Source organism: Phalacrocorax aristotelis, chromosome 2, assembly GCF_949628215.1.
Source record: "Phalacrocorax aristotelis chromosome 2, bGulAri2.1, whole genome shotgun sequence".
Lineage (NCBI taxonomy): Eukaryota > Metazoa > Chordata > Aves > Suliformes > Phalacrocoracidae > Phalacrocorax > Phalacrocorax aristotelis.
Genome location: NC_134277.1, coordinates 27,837,928 through 27,854,599, shown reverse-complemented (window position 1 = coordinate 27,854,599; position 16,672 = coordinate 27,837,928). Strand labels below are relative to the sequence as shown.

At 43.0% G+C, this 16,672-nt stretch overlaps 1 protein-coding gene across 4 annotated transcripts; it reads left to right on the top strand.

The window, feature by feature from the left end:
- The first annotated feature begins 375 nt into the window (after window positions 1–375).
- PDK4 (pyruvate dehydrogenase kinase 4) lies at window positions 376–10,451 on the top strand. 4 transcript variants are annotated; one of them, XM_075082874.1, is made up of 12 exons: window positions 376–412; window positions 473–645; window positions 1,423–1,564; window positions 2,601–2,672; window positions 3,251–3,435; window positions 3,863–3,952; window positions 4,468–4,545; window positions 5,200–5,276; window positions 5,992–6,090; window positions 6,379–6,489; window positions 7,196–7,309; window positions 8,393–10,451. In XM_075082874.1, the coding sequence occupies exons 2-12, from the start codon at window positions 498–500 to the stop codon at window positions 8,534–8,536; spliced, it is 1,260 nt and encodes a 419-aa protein (XP_074938975.1). In that variant the 5' UTR covers window positions 376–412; window positions 473–497; the 3' UTR covers window positions 8,537–10,451. The 4 variants fall into 4 exon arrangements, with proteins under 4 accessions (XP_074938975.1, XP_074938976.1, XP_074938974.1 ...); XM_075082875.1 differs by having other exon boundaries at window positions 387–408; XM_075082876.1 differs by lacking the exon at window positions 376–412 and adding an exon at window positions 437–453 and having other exon boundaries at window positions 486–645.
- Window positions 10,452–16,672: the final 6,221 nt, after the last annotated feature.

Here is a 16,672-nt window from a genome sequence, read left to right as displayed (position 1 = left end):
CCCACGCCCCGCGGGATCCCCCCGACGCCCATTGGCTCCCTCTAGACGGCCGGATCCCCCCGAGCACCCAATGAGGAGCGGGAGGAGCGCGGCGCCCTTGGATGTTGGCAAGGCCGCCCCGCCGCTGACATTGCCCGGCCCCTGCCCGGTAAACAAGGTCACCGGGGGCTCCCCCGCGGCCTCCCCGGCGCCCCCGGCGCTTCCCCCGCGGGGGGAGAGGAACGGGGAGCCCCGCCAACCGCTGTCACGAGCCGCCCCGCGGGGGGGGGACGCGGTTCCGTTAGGGGCGGTGGGGCGTGGCCTGCCGGAGCCCCGCCCCCCCGGACTGTAAATAGCGGCGGCACGTGAAGCCACTCGCCACAGGCGGGGGGACAGCGCGAGTCGTGCTCGTACCGACCGACCGACCGACCGACCGACCGACCGACCGACCGACCGACCGACCGACCGACCGACCGACCGACCGACCGACCGAGCGAGCGACTAACGCCCCGGGAGCGATGAAGGCCGCCCGGATCGCCCTGCGCACCGCCGCCCCCCTGGCAGGGGCCAGCAGCGGCAGCAGCCGCGGCCAGTTGCCGCGGGAGGTGGAGCAGTTCTCCCGCTTCTCTCCCTCCCCGCTCTCCATCAAGCAGTTGCTGGACTTCGGTGAGAGGCGGGAGGAGCAGGGGAGGGTCGGGGGGACGGCTGCCAGCCTGTCGCTGGGGGGCTGGTTTCCCCGCTGAGGGGCGAGCCCCGGGGCTGCGGCGGGACGAGGGGGGTGGGCGGCCGGACCCCCAGCACCGAGGAGCGGAGCGGCCCCCTCGAGCGGCGGGAACCCGCCGGCCCCGGGGGTGGTGGCGGTGGGGAGGTCGCCTTGGGCGACCACCCCCGGCCTCGGACACCCGCCGGCCGGTTGCCAGGCGACGGTGACCGGTAGCTGCCCCGATTAAAGCCGGAGACACCCTACAGCTCTCTTTCGGTGGCGTCCATGGGAGCGGGAGTTCAATCATTTAGTGGGTGTTTGATGTTCTGCTGTACACGTTATTGGGGAGGGGTCATTAGTCTCGCCCCCATGGAGCGAACACACTGTCCCCAGATCTGATTACGGCTTTGGCAGCTGTGAAGCCTGTGCTCACATGACATTTTCAGACGTCACCCTGAAGAAGCCCGTGTATATGAAGGCTGGAGCGCTTCGTCTGGAGGATTACAACTAAGTCCCGTGTCTAAACGGGAGTCATCCAAGTACTCCTCCCAGGAACATGCTGTGTCTTGCTGCCATGTAAACAACATCCAGCACAAACATATGCGTACACTTGGGAGCACTGGCCAGTAATAGCGTGACGATTGCAAAGGGATATAGTACAGAAGTCTGTGGCAAGACAGCAATTTGTACTTGTAGCTTGAAACTTCTTAAACAAGATTTTTATTTTGGATTGTTCGTAGGCTCAACTAATGGGTGTGAGAGAACTTCTTTTGCATTTTTGAGACAAGAACTTCCTGTGAGGTTTGCAAACATACTGAAAGAAATTGATCTTCTTCCTGACAAATTACTAGGCACTCCATCAGTACAATTAGTAAAAAGCTGGTAAGTAAGAACTACTTGAATTCAGCCTGTAAAATAACATAGGTTTAACAACTTGGTTGTCACAGACTTTTTTTGAATAGTAGAAGACAGTAACAAAATACAAATAAAAACGCAGGTGCTTCATAACAGCTTGCAATTCAGCTTTGATACACTGTCCTTTTCTAGCATACTAAAATTAAATTGAAAACAAACATGGTTATATTGGTTTTCTTTAAATAGGTTGGTTTGTTTGTTTGTTTAACAGTTTGAAATAGCTGGTAGAGCAAATCTCACCTCTTACCCTTTAAGAAGGGAGAGAAGAAAGCATGTTCTGTTTTCTCATAGCATTACAGACCCTCAGGGCTGCACAAAAATGGGAGAGCAGGCTATATACTTGTTTGGGTCTCTCGCTGATGGAATTACTAACAGAGCTTCCGTTCCATAGTATATTGCATTGGCCTGTGCAGCAAGTGTTTGGAATTCAATTAAGATAATCTCTGCGGTTGACACAGTGGTTGAATCTGACTTAACCTTGCTTTACTGGCACAGTTGCAGCATTTGCAAGGATGGCTGACATAAAGGGCGAAAGTATTAGAGCGAGATCCAGAAACTGTCCTTAATCTAGTAAACAGTTGTGCCTTTGCAATATGCGTCAAGGCTGTCAGATGTTAGCACAAGAGACTCAAGTACTTAGCTTGTGCCAAAGCTGATCAGATTTGGAAAAATTGCTTAGATGGCTCCCTGATCAGTACTGTCATTTGGACCTTCTTTTGAAGCACGTCTTCTCAAGAATTGTAAGGGGATCCTATGGACCTAAAGTGAGGGTTTAGATTCCTTTCTGGGTGGCAGGCACAAGGAAAGACTTGTCAAATTTCTAGGGTTCGGACAGTCAAGAAGTGTTCATCTGTGAGTCCATACTTGGACGGAACTTTGATACTTCAAACTTCTAGCTGACTTGTTAAGAGTAATCATTTGGACACAACAAAGTATTTTTCCTGTTCCTAGACTAATAAAAATCAAATGAATAGCATATATTTCTTGTTTTCTTTTTTGATAGGTACATCCAAAGCCTAATGGAGCTGGTTGAGTTCCATCAGAAAAGCCCAGATGACCAAAAAGTCTTATCTGAGTAAGTTTTTCACTTGTTTCTTTGAACTTTTGATCTCACATTCCACTTTTTGCAATGTAGTCAGTTTAGAATGACAGCTGTCATGAGCTGAACTTGATAATCTAGCATAAAGTGCTGTGCACAGAGGAAGCTTGTTTAAATCTGATCGTGTTTAGCAATCTTGCAAATATATATGACCTATTGCAGCTCAGTTTCAAGGGCATACTGCCCCTTCAACTGTCGTGACAGAGAAATACCAACAAAAATTATCTGTAGTGTCACATCTCTGCTTCTTCCTAAGATGTCAGCTAGGGGTCTTTTTCCCTTCCTCTGCTCAAACTCTTATGAATGAGTGAACAGGCAGTGAATTTTACATGGCTAATGATTACACCTTTTGTATTAAAAGTACCAAACTTTTCTGGTTTAGGTCAGTGAGGAATTACTTCTAAAAGAATGAAAAAATAGACTGTATTTTAATATTAAGGTTGTTGTGCACTTATCCAGCTGCTGCTGGATTAGATAATGACATTGTACAAAGCTTGCCTCCGTGTTGTCTTAGAATAATGTTCTAAAAAGGTATCTTTTTTTTTTTGACCCAGCTTTATAGATACCCTAATTAGAGTCCGAAACAGACATCATGATGTGGTTCCTACAATGGCACAAGGAGTAATTGAATACAAAGACACTTTTAAAGTAGATCCTATCACCAATCAAAACATTCAGTATTTTTTGGATCGTTTTTACATGAGCCGTATTTCTACCCGCATGTTAATGAACCAACATAGTAAGTAAAAATTTTTACCTGAGGAAAAACTTCAACGTAATGAGAAAGATGTTAATGTAAATATTTCTTAAAACTGTTGGAGATTTGCCTAAGATAGTTTTATGTGACACTGAATAGAAACGATGTATGACTTAACGAAAGTGATGGGAAAACTTGTTTTCTAGACTACAGACTAATTGTACTAAGTCTTGTGTGGAATACGTAGGGATTTCATTCCTTACTTCTGAAAAGCCTTTAGATATTGGTCTACAGGAAAGCCAACATAGTTTGCTGGCAGTAGATAGAATTTTCAACTTCTAAAGGCATAAACAACATTCAGTATTTTATGTGATTACATGCTGTGATCACACTGTATTAGCCTAAATTTAAGGAGTTTTAATAATACAGTATTTGGGATTAAATATAGCATTGTTTTCATCTCAAACAGCCCTTCTTTTTGATGACAAATCCAGATCAGGGCACCCAAGGCACATTGGAAGTATTGATCCTTGCTGTGATGTTGTTGAAGTAGTGAATGGTACGTATTCTCAGACCCTTAATATGCCTCTTCTTGATCATTGTTTATATCTGATTGCAAGCAATTTGGGTAGCCAACATGTTGTATAGGATGCTGACTGGTTTTTATTGAAAGAGCTGAAAGCAGTCTGTCAAAACACAAGCTTTTATAGGACAGAAAAATACAAAGTAGCAGTAAAAAAATGTGTAGGAATAGGGCCTAGCAGGTGACAGATAAGGTAGGAATTAAAGTTATCTGTGGTGTTGAGATTGGCTTTACCTACTGGTAGATAACAGTTGCATCTGTTTTACAGAATTATCAGACCGTACTGAGGATTTACCCATGCTGCTGTAATTGCCTCTTTATTCTCGGTTTCAATGCACATGGTGGATGCAATGTTATCATTCCTTTGAAACACACTTAGAGTCTGTAACACCTTAGCAGCTAATGCAGTTAAAAATCATATTTTGCCATGCATTAGAGTGAACTTCTAGTGTTTGACATTACATTTTACATGTTTTATTAAAATATTTCAGATGCTTTTGAAAGTTCCAAGCTGTTGTGTGACCAGTATTACTTAACATCTCCAGAACTGAAACTTAATCAAGTGAATGGTAAGATGAGAGCTTTTATGGCTGTCTTCCGATTGGTAGCCAGACTGCTGCTTTTACTGAATCAAAAGGCTTCCATTCCTATAGCCATAATGGTACATACCGGTTGATCTGTCTTGGGCTAGTTTTCCTTCTTTTTCTGTTATAAGCACCTCATTTAATCTCCTGTGTTAAAACTCAAATGTCATTGTATCTTAAACATAGATTTCCTGAGGTAATATTTATGAATTTGGGAAAAGCAAGACTGACCTGTACTTAAAGTGACATGATAAGTTGCTAGAGAGGAGCTCTCTATCTGGGGTGAGGAAGTGGGGCGGACTGAGGAACACTGCTTCTGGTCCAAGCTGCCCACATGTGTCTGATCTCTGGCAATCTGCTTAACCTCTAAAAGCCTTTACTTATAAAATGGAATATAAAAATTCATATTTTTTTGTTTATTCAAAATAAACTGTTATTAAGCAAGTGGAAATTACAATCTAAACACTGTTATGAGTGCATAAAGTTGTTTGCTCGTTTGGAGGGAGAAAACCAAAACTGAGACATGATTTATTTTCGTGTATGTTCTGGCATGCAACTTGCTTATTGTAACATTTGGATACAATACAGAAAACTTTGATCATCCTTTTAAATCTTGTTTGGCTTTTCCCCTTCCTCTAGGAAAACTTCCAGGAGAGCCAATTAGCATTGTATATGTTCCATCCCATCTTTTTCACATGCTTTTTGAGCTTATTAAGGTATGTCAGTATAATATGTTTCTTCCCTTAGTAGTCTGAGCTGTAGCGTCAATATTTAAAATCTCTAGCTAGATCTGAATGAAGTAAAGCTTTGCATAGGACAGTGAGGTTTCCAAAATATTTGGGGAGATAGCTTTGGCAGTTGGGAAAGGAATGATTGCAGTTTGTAGGACAGTATTTGGACACTTCTGTGGTAAATGGGACGGGGTAAGGGAGAGAGAATAAAAGTGGGACATGGGGTTGTGACCACTGCTAGCCTTCTACTTTTAGGGATTATATCTATAGGGCAGGTTTGCCCTGGTGCCTTTTCTGTGGAGTGGCTGATAAATCTTGAAGAGGTGAATGGGGCTGAACTAATGTGCTGCCAATGTAGGGTGCAGAATTCTGGCAGCCTTTAGCAACTGTTGAGCTCTGCTCTTCTCCAGAAACCTGGTGACCCCTAAGGGAGTTAGGTTATTTAACTTACATCGGCTGAGTTGTATGTTGGGCGGGTAAGAACAGTGTCATCTTTCAAGAGTAGAGTAGAGTCTTGGCTATGCTTAGTCACTTTTAGGTGTGAGACCTCCTCTGTTCCTCTTGCACTAAATTGTGTTCCTTGGAAGCTAGGCACTGATGGGAACAGAGGGTAACTGTGCTCAGCCTCTGCATAACAGGGGTATGATTTTAAATGCATAGATCCAACACTTTCTGATAATGGTAACCTTCATTTCCGTAGAATTCAATGAGGGCAACTGTTGAATTCCAAGAAAACAGTCCTACCCTTTCTCCAATTGAAGTGACAGTTGTTCTAGGACAAGAAGACCTGGCAATCAAGGTAACTTATTGGCCTCTACAGTATGGGCTTAATGTAAACTTTATGATTGCATATGCTGCACCAAATTCTATTATAAGAATTTGCAACCTCTGACAACAGATCAAAGATACTATGCGTGAGTCTTTTTGTTGATAGCCTCCATTTAGCACAATTATTTAATTGAAAAATAATATGCTGCAAAACAAATGTTTGCATGTATTACTGTTGGAAGGGATTGTTTAAATAACAGCATTTTAAATACCGTTCTTAGTACATTTTTGTAGTTAACTTCATTCTCTCTTAAATCAGATCTCAGACAGAGGAGGTGGTGTTCCAGTGAGGAAAATTGAGCAGCTGTTTAGCTACATGTATTCGACAGCACCAAGGCCAAGGATGGATGATGGTCGAAATACCCCTCTTGTAAGATACTTTTCAACACTTGTTACTAATAAGGCTTCTATGAGTGGTGGACAGAACAGTAGGTTAATGAATTATGAAATGCAATGTCCACCCTACTCCTTTGTGGGGTACACGAAGACTGAGCCTCATAAATATGAATTAACACTTTCCAAAACAGATTTTTAATATTGAGCTTAGTGGACAAAAATATGCTTTTAAAGGTATAAATAGAGAAGAACATTCCAACCTGAATATAACCCTGGGGTTTTTTTACTTATACTCCAATGACAGTAATTTACTTGGTCTTCAGTCCCACTCAGTCCTCAAACTTACTATGAATCCTGCTATCTTTATGGAGGCAAGCACAACCTAAGAGGCTTAGACTGTTATCTACCAGTACCAAACTCCTTTTACTAATCAAGCTGTACTAGCAAAGACAAAGCAGGGAAAACACAGAAATGTACTGTTTAAAAATAAGATGTGTATATAAACCTTCCCTCTTCCATTAAGATTTGGGTTTTTTTCTTTCTTGTGGTTTGGGTTTTTTAATGGTCAGTTCCAATATTCTGGATGAAACTGATTAGAGTTTTCTATTTTCTTTTGAGATGAGTAAGTGGAAAGGACTTTCTAACAGTTTAAAATCTCTGAACACTTTCCAGCTATTTAATTTCAGATCGTAAGAGCTAGTAAAAAAACAAATTAATTTTGTCTTGTACTTTATTTTTAGGCTGGCTTTGGGTATGGCTTGCCAATTTCTCGTCTGTATGCTAAATACTTTCAAGGAGATCTAAATCTCTACTCCATATGTGGTTATGGAACAGATGCTATTATCTACTTGAAGGTATGTATTTTGATTTGGTTAAATAAAACATAGTGTTGATAACTACCATTAATGCAATGAGGTAACTACTCAGTATCATTTAAACAAATTATCTGCTCATGAGCAGAAAAGCTGTCATTTTTATTAAGAAATGCCAGTAAGATTTGTAACTGGTATCTAGAATTGAAAAGGTCACTCAGCTTTATCTAGTCTACTGGAATAACTACTAGTAAGAGCCCCATTAGTGTTTAGGTTGTATGAAGATTTATTGTCTACTGGTTCATAGAATACAAAGTACTGGGAGTTAAGTGGAGTAACAGAAACAGAAAGCTGTGAGCAACAGATCTGGTTTCTTTATTCTGACAATGAGAAAGTCTGTATAAACTAATCCTTAGAGTCTAGTACCTGGTCCTGTTCAACATCTGCCATATAGCCCATATATGGGATTTAGATATCAGTAATCTTGAATACCTGGCATGTAAAATGCACTGCCATTTTTATAAGTAATCTGGAAAGAAGGACTACCTATTCTTTTCTAATTTTTGTGCTTACTCATGGCAAAAACTTGCTTTGAATTTCTTCTAGTAAACCAAATCCATACTTCCAAGCACACTGAAGCACAACCAGAGAAGCAGTAAAAGAGGAAGAGATTGTTCAGCTATATACATATAGCGTTTCTATTTAACAATTTCCCAATAGAAACTGAATCTTTTTAGCTGCAAAATATAGAAGTAGGAAAGGAGCATATTTTAAAGTTTCTCTGGAATTTCGTAAATGAAAGTTCTTTTCCACAGCTTCCAGGACTATCTTGAAAACAGATTACAGAGTAATGCTTAAGGCCTGTAAAAATGCATAAATATGAGTTGATGTTACCGCATCTGTCCTGCCAAATTATCCAAAGCAAACACAGATACTGAAGCACATAAACAACTGCATCTACTGTAGAAACATTTGTGTAAATAACTTTGTTTTGTAGTGTCACTGGCCTATCGTTTGAAACATACTGCATGAAGTTTTGCTGTGGCATTGATGAGAGGCAGAAACCAAGTAACTTTTTCCTTCTTGATTTTATTTTTTTCACTTATTTTTTTACTTCTTTTTTAGGCCCTATCAACAGAATCAATAGAAAAACTCCCAGTTTTTAACAAATCAGCTTTCAAGCATTACCAAGCTACCTCAGAGGCAGATGACTGGTGTGTCCCAAGTAAAGGCCCAAAGGATGTATCAAAGCGGAGTGCAGCCCTCTGAAGAGAAGTTGGTATCCAGGCACCCAAGGGGATCAAGCTGGCTTCTCAAAAAAGACTAGCATTTGGAAGTAGTCACCTACCTCCAAAGAATCAATTCTTCAGTTTCAGGATTGTCAGAAGAGAAAGAAATTAAGGATGTTATAGCCTGGGCTGTATGCACTGAATGTGAAATCTTGCTTCAGGAGGAGGAAAATAGGAGCACATATGTCTTTAAAGAAGGGATGTGTAGAGAGGAAAATCAGACTGTTTCTTTTCTTATGATCAAAAACTTGATGTGGTAGAGGTGTGCAATATTTGAGTCCTGTTTTATGCTTGAATTCTGAATACTGATAAATGTCAGTTATGCTGGTGTTTATTATTCTCCTAGAATAGTTATCAGCAGTTCATCTTATTACAGAACTTCTCAGGTAGATAGATAACACCTGTACTTTAAAGCTGTGTTTATAACATTTGGAAAAGCTCCACTTAACATGGCGGTCTTGCAGGAAGATGCGAACAGCATTCAAATACAGCCTGACTGGGAGGGAGGGAGCCCTGGGAGGTAGGGAGAAAGTGTTTTCCATACATAAGGAAGTCCATTTTAAAGAAAACTATACTCCAGTAATAATTCTTTCTTGATACCTTGCTCTGTGAGTTAACATTGCTTGTTTTATTTTTTTTTTTTAATATTAAGCTGTAGGTGGAAAAACTAGCCAAGTAGGGCTCCTATGCGTAAGGTAACTAAGAAGGAAACAGATATTTTAGAAAGCTACTGGAAAGAAATGGAAAGCTATTTGGTTATAGCAGCTGTAAGGTTAGGCTACATCCAGCCTACATCCCTGCACTCCAGAAAGCATGTGCCAAGTAAGTAGGTCATGATTTTCCAAGAACTGAAGTAAGACATGCAAGTTGAGCAAAAGAGCTTTGGTGATCTGTATTATGTAAGCAGGATGTGGGGAAGCAACCATATGTTTAAAACATGGTCTTGTGGTTCCTCTTTGTCATGCTGTTAGGTCAGTGGCTCAGTACACTAACCCAAAATCTGCCTATCATCTTTACCAGATTTGTATTGGACCACAATAACTCAAAGAGGTGCATGGGCATTTTGCACCTTGAAAGCTGTGATGAGCACTGAAGGTCTATTTGAAAGGTTTTTAGGAAGAGTGGTGTTGGAACTAGAATTTTGCTCTAAGAACTGTTCATTGCAATGAGAAAGGCTTAGGAAATGAAAAGTTTCAAAATACGAACAGCACTGAAAACTACAGAAAAACTTCTGTGAACAGCAAAATAATGGGGAACTGTCACAGGAACAGTGCCAGTGGGAGAGACCTATTGGCTTCTTCCTTTCCCATCTTCTTTGTGCGTTTGTCCCTGTGTAAGCAAGGTAAACTTAATGACAGTATAGAAGTTAAACTATTGGACGTTGCCAAACTGGCCAGTCAAAGTTCATCAGGGTTGTATAGTATGACTTGAATTTCTTTTTTTACTAACTAGCATATTATCTTAAGTGTATATGATCCTTTGCAAGAAGTTGCAAGTACAGTATTGAAAGCATCCTTGCTCAGTTGTATGACAGTTTTCTAAAACAGACTTGTATTTGTTGGACAGAAATCCACTCCATACACTACTGTCAATTTCAAGTTTGTTGGTGGTTTTTTGTTTTAACAGGAATGAGAGAAAGCTGGAACTACCTTTGTGTTCTAGAAGTCCTGTTGGGACAGATTTCTCAGTCAGAAATGAAGTAATATTCTGATATGCTTCACTTCTTTTAAAAACTAAATTTAGAAGTGTTGGGGTTAACTACTGAGCATAATGACTTCAGTACTGCATCAAGGCTGTTTTTTATCCCAGTGAATAAGCTGCGGTCACCAAAGGTCACCAGATCACATATCTGAGCTCAGCTCAGTGAATGAAATGGGGAAAAAAAAAAAAAGAAATATCTTTGTCTAGAATATACAGGTGTGAAAAAGCTGCCTTCACTGCCATAATATACTTGAATATTTGTTGATTTTTGTATAGAATACAAGGTCACAAAAAAATACCTAGGTAGTCATTGTTGTCAAGTCAACACTAATTGTACTTCTCTGTCTGCACTTGGTAATGCCTGAACGAGCTCATGGCATACTGTACATCTGTAACACAGCTGCAGCTACTCCAGGTAGGAGCTGTAACTTCTGCCTCAAAGCAGCTGAAGCACATGGGTGCTGTAAACACGTCTGGAATGTTGCTTGCAAAGAGAAGCTGCAGAACACATCCACGATGCAGACAGAGGGGTGGGATGTATAGCACTAAAGAAACCCACATGGTATATCTGTAGTATTAAAAATTACTTAAGGGCTAGCTACCTAGATAATACAGTACCTTTTTTCAGCATTTACTGAATTTTTATTCCTGAAAGTTCAGCTGTAGTTTTAAGCCTTTTACTTGGATGTAGATGTTGAAATAATTTTATAATAAAATCTTCTAAATAGTTGTCTTAGTGTCTTTATTTTCTTCTAAGAAGTCTAGTGCAAGCAAAGGCCTTTTTACTTTGAATCTTATCAAATGGAGTTGAACAAAGCAGCTTCCATACAGTGACAAACAGATGCAGTGGGGGAGAGAAACGCTGAAACAATGGTGTGCTTACACTTAATGTTACATCTGCTGAGAGTTTACTTAGTACCTAAAATCACTGCATCACCTCACACATCACGTTATTCTTTCTAATTAGGATAGCATTCATCTTCAGAGCTCAGAATGGAGAATCCATCAGCGCACATTCAACCCTCTAAAATTATGTTGTTGTTAAGCTGTAAAGAATGTGAAAATTCACCATCAGTTTGATATTTTTTTTAAAAAAAGAAAGACATCCATCACCTAGGCTATAACAAATAACTTTTTCCACAGGCTAAATGACAGCCTCTCTTCCAGCTCTGGAGCAATAGGACAACTAGCTTTTTAATAGCTGGTTTGTGGAAAAAACAGTAGTTATCAGAGGGAACAGACTGTGCCATGGTAAAACAGTTCCGTACAACTGGTGCTTTAGCAGACTTATGTTTGCCTGGATATGTCCTGCTTCTGCCTTAATTGTAAGAAGGTAGCGTAACTGTAAAAATTTGTGTAGATACTTTACCTGAAAGACAAGAGGTGAAAAACAGCCAGACCCTGGGTGTCTGGCAGCAAATCTACAAGCGACAGCCTTGTCTGCTGAGTTTCCCCTGCTTAACAATGTTTCTTCAGCTGCAATGCCAGTGAAGCAGATTGCATGGTGTAAGGTTTAAGAGTTTTGCAGTTACAGGAATCACAGAATGGCAGGGGTTGGAAGGGACCTCTGGAGAACACCTCATCCAACCCCCCTGCTTGAGCAGGCACACCCAGAGCAGGGGGCACAGGACTGTGTCCAGGTGGGCTTTGAATGTCTCCAGGGAAGGAGACTCCACAATCTCCCTGGGCAGCCTGTTCCACTGCTGTCACCCTCACAGGAAAGCAGCTTTTTCTCACATTTAGCTGGAACTTCCTGTGTTCCAACTTGCGCCCATTGGCCCTTGTGCTGTTGTTGGGCAGCACTGAGAAGAGTTTGGCCCCATACTCTGGACACCCACGCTTCAGATATTTATAGGTATTGATGAGATCCCCCCTCAGTCTTCTCTTGTCCAGGCTGAACAAACCCAGGTCTCTCAGCCTTTCCTCATAAGGGAGATGCTCCAGTCCCCTGATCATCTTCGTGGCTCTCTGCTGGACTTGCTCAAGCAGTTCCGCATCCTTCTTAAACTGGGGGGCCCAAAACTGGACACAGTACTCCAGATGTGGTCTCACTAGGGCAGAGTAGAGGGGGAGGATAACCCCTCTCGATCTGCTGGCCACACTCTTTTTATACAGCCCAGAATAATTTTAAAACAAAGACAAGGCTAAACATTAGGCTGTCTTCTGCTAGAGCGGGTGGTTTCCACTAGCACCAAGGAGACCCCTGTATTCTCAGCACTGCACCATGTTTCCCAAGTCATACCTTGCAGAGGTACAAGCACTTCAACCTCACAGAACCAAGCGCAGTTTCACTTTTGAGGCCATGAAATGCAGTGTTGGTACCTAGAGTCTCTGCTGACCACAAAGCACAGCATCCTAGGGAAGGGTGCTCTTAGACAAGTGATTGCAAGGGCTTCCTTCATTAATTACTCCTCCTCCAAAAAAGGTGAACACTCTTTCCCTCTCCAAAGATAATGAGAGCACCCAGATGTGGCACAGTCCTGGCAAACCAGTTACAAGCTCCCCCTGCGCCTCAGAGCTGCACAGTGCTTAGCTAAAAGCGCTTTGTTTTTAGTGCAAGGAGATGATCTTAAACTGCATGCTGCACATGGGCATTTAAATACCTTCTAGCAGTCTAGGGTTTGCACCTTGAACAAAATTAGAGAGAATAAGTCTGGATCATTTAAAGACACTTCAGAACACTTAAAAGCAAGCTGAAATTTAGTCAGCAATCCATGGGCTTCTCATCAAAGCAATGATCCCCCAGCACACGGACCCAATCTGCAAAGCCTCACCAGTACGTCAGGTGCGTTGGGAGGCACAACCCAGAACTGAAAGTACACCAGGGATTCAATAAGGTACTCCAGAAAGCAAAACCACCAACAAAAACACCCACTGTGTTTTCTTTTCCCCATCTACCTTTACTGTCTTGCAGACCCTAGAGACAGGACTAGCACATTTCCCCTCAGGTTTTTCCAAGCAGAAATACATATACATGCGTTCTGTACCTCACTCACGGCAGGCTCAGGAGCCATACACACTGCATGTGGGAGTGGGCCTGCCGCGGATGTGGCAGGGATGTACCTGGCTTGCTGTGCAGCCCCGTAACAGCACGTGGCCACAGCAGGTAATGCGGTGTCCCCACAGCATGCTGCTTGCAGGCCGTCAGTTCCAGCCAAGCTCCTGCAGTCCAGAAGGTACCAGAAGTTCTTTTTTTTTTCTCCCTTCCCTTGCACAAACCCAGTGAGTGACAGAGGCCACGCACCCGGCTCCTGATTCAGCAAAGCACCAGAGGTATGGGACTGGCTTGCTTCTAGCACGTCAGAGGTTCATGGACATCAGCAAGTTTACTCATGGCTAAAAGGCATTCTGGTTTCACAGGAGATAAGCAGATGTTGTACTTCTCCCCTTTGTCCCTGGGATCAGGACCTTACAGAACCAGGTTCCTGATGTCAACATGTTTTCTCTTCCAGATCATTAGCTAAAATGCGTACACTGATTTTGTTACCAGTGCCTTGGGCACATATCCAGATTAATCTCCCTGGAGCCTTGAAAAGCAGTTGTTCATTATCATCTTTTCCCTATTGCTTAACCAAGCTTTCATATCCACCAGACTTTGCCCTTAGCATGCAATAATGTCCTTTTAGCTTTGCTACGTTTGATAAGAAACACTACTGGACTGGAAAAATAGATTGCTTCCCCTCCCCCCCCCCCCCTTAAAGTAGTGATGATGACTTGAGAGGATCAGGTTATAACCCCCAAGAACTGTCTGCCCTTAAATTCTTGAGCACTTTTGGCCCATGGAAGGTAGAACTTGGCAGTTTATGATCCCTCAGCTCAGCTAATTTGAGGGCTTGGGAATGGTGAAGAGGAAGGGGCACACTTCTGGGTTAACATTTTTGGTTTTGCACTACCTAAAAGCTGGCAAAACAATTTTAAGCGCCTGTATCTCCATCCTGTGTTACAGTCCCTAAGGTGGCTTTGTACATCTGTTCTGGCATGCACATTCAAGACAGAATGACTGACTCAGTACCTGACCAGACGCTGCTCCTCCTTACAGTCAGCAAAGAGAGAGCAGGACACCCCAGTGGGCAGACTCACTTGGCCCTATGTCTCTTCACTCACTTCATGGGGAGGAAAGGGCAGAAAATCCCTGTGGGCAGTCTGAATTCTTCCCTACCGTCTAGAATGCTGAATGGCACAGCAAGGGGCTAGAACACAGTCCTGTGCCTTCAGGATATTCTGAGTCCTCTTAATAATGTAATCTTTTATATAAGTAGAAAAGTATGTATGGGCTATCAGGAGCTGCTCCTCACCAGCTCTCTTTTATATTCCTGCTGCAGCTATGGCAGAAAACCAAAACAGTGCAACAAAATGGCCCACATAGAACTAGCACAGACTTTTCTGTGTCACCCCTTTGCTTTGCAGTTCCTAGCAGGAAGAGCCAAGAAACGAAAGGATCTACCTGATTTCCTGTTTTCTGGAGACATGTCCTGAAAACCTAGGCCAACCTGCGATGCTAGGAAACACAGAAAGAGCAGTGATAACCACTGTCACCATCTGGGGATACAGAGCATCCTCCCGCAAGCTGACAGAACGTTTCCAGTTTAGGATGGCCACTCTTTAAGGTACGTTAATATGATACACACAGCTATGCCAGAAGGCAAGTAAGAAAAGCAAGTAAAAAAATAAAAACATTTACATCATTGTTTTTAGGTTGGGCTTTCTGTACTATGTCACCTTAGGGGACTGGGCCTGAAAACTGAGAACCTTGTTGTGGGATTCAGCACACCAAGTACAACACCTGATCATGACACCACGTACATATTTGTATTTGTGTGCCAATGTGTGAGTTGGATATCTGAGCTCCCTCTCTAGCAACCAGAGTCAGTATAACCAGAGGACTCCAGAAAGCCATCAGCTCCTCCTGAAGTAGACACCTACACTGGCCAGCTCTCCTCTTCTTCAATGGCAGCGTTCAGCTAACTGCAATGGCACTCTAGAGACGCGGGGTACCAGCATTTAGGTGGTTTCAGCTGTGAGACGACTCCCAGCTTATTCAGTTGCCTAAAAATAGACGCCTGATGCTAAATGAGGAACCCTGGATTAATCTGCCTGTCTCTCATCTGTCACTCCAGAAGAACAGAGATCTTCCACACATCCTTCGTCACATCTGCCAGTCCCATGCAAATACCTTGTATGGACGCTCTTGGCTTTCTCAATTGTCAGTGAACGTTTATGTTTAGGTAAATGACTCAAGTCCCCTTACTAATTCTGGTTGGTTGTGGGAAGCTGGAAATGCAGAGCTCAAAACAACATCACTGCAGTGTCATTGCTGGCCAGGGTGGATAGATAATGGAAAATCCCAGGCAATATTTATCCTGCAGCAAATGCCAGTGGGATCATTGCAGAGGAACCCACTGGCTGCTGGCACAAGCTGTGTCAGCCTGGAGCTGCCTCTGCGCAGCTCATCACCACTGGATGCATTTCCCAGCATCACAGGTCTGTCTGGGTTTGGGACTGGCCATGGTGCCACACGACTGCAGGAGGCAGCGTGAGGCTCATCACTCAGGGCTCTGTACCCCACAGGGCAGCAGAGCAAGCACCTGAGACCTCTGTCTGAGCCACGCTTACTCCTCCTGGGACACCCAAATACCACTTGCTAACTGGGCAGGCCTTTTACAGAACATTAGGAGCTAACTGTAACTAGTTGTTAAACACCATGAGGCATACTGAGAAATCAGATGCATTGAGAGCTCTTTTTTAAGTGTTTGTGCTTGTGGCTTTCTCTTTTCTAGCAGCTTTACTGTCCACAACACTCCCAGTTGATTTTTAACAAATTAGCTCAGAAACAGGGTGGAATACCTGGCAGGGATACTTGTTCTTTCCTCCAATCGCTGTGGCATGCAGCACAATGAGTAACATGCACTGCAAAGTGTACCGGTGACCCAGAGTCACTCCCCTGCTTACTGGAGGAATTCAGCCTTCGTACAAGGGTAGATTGGGTGGTTTATACCACTCAGGATATTAGCAGGTATGTGTTGTTGCCTCACAGACTGTAGGAAGCTGTTTGCTCAGGCATAGAACTTGGTTTGTGTTGACGCAGAAGCTCTTGTATGTGCTTAGTTGGGGCTTGTTATAAACCCTTCTGAACTCACAGGACGACTCTCCCTTGTTTCTAATCAACTTTGCCTCAGGTTTTACATAAATACATGATCAAGAAAGCTTCACTTTCAAACTCTGACCAGGGACACTCTTTAAGTTTTCATTATTCGTGTGATTTGTGGAGATGGCCAGAAGCCGCCTGCTGGTCCAGATCACTCATTTGCTTTGCCCCTGTGGCCTTGCCCTCCCATTCCTCTGTTCTTCCTACTCCTGCTGCTGGTGCCAAGCTGTGCATGCTCTGAGCATATCTTCTGTAGCCGAAGGATGGGAA

Excerpts from the sequence above, each read along its gene's own strand:
- PDK4 (XM_075082874.1), top strand. The coding sequence starts at position 498 with ATGAAGGCCGCCCGGATCGCCCTGCGCACCGCCGCCCCCCTGGCAGGG. Across the intron at positions 3,953-4,467 it reads TGTTGTTGAAGTAGTGAATG|ATGCTTTTGAAAGTTCCAAG; the intron begins GTACGTATTCTC and ends AAAATATTTCAG. Across the intron at positions 5,277-5,991 it reads TGCTTTTTGAGCTTATTAAG|AATTCAATGAGGGCAACTGT; the intron begins GTATGTCAGTAT and ends TCATTTCCGTAG.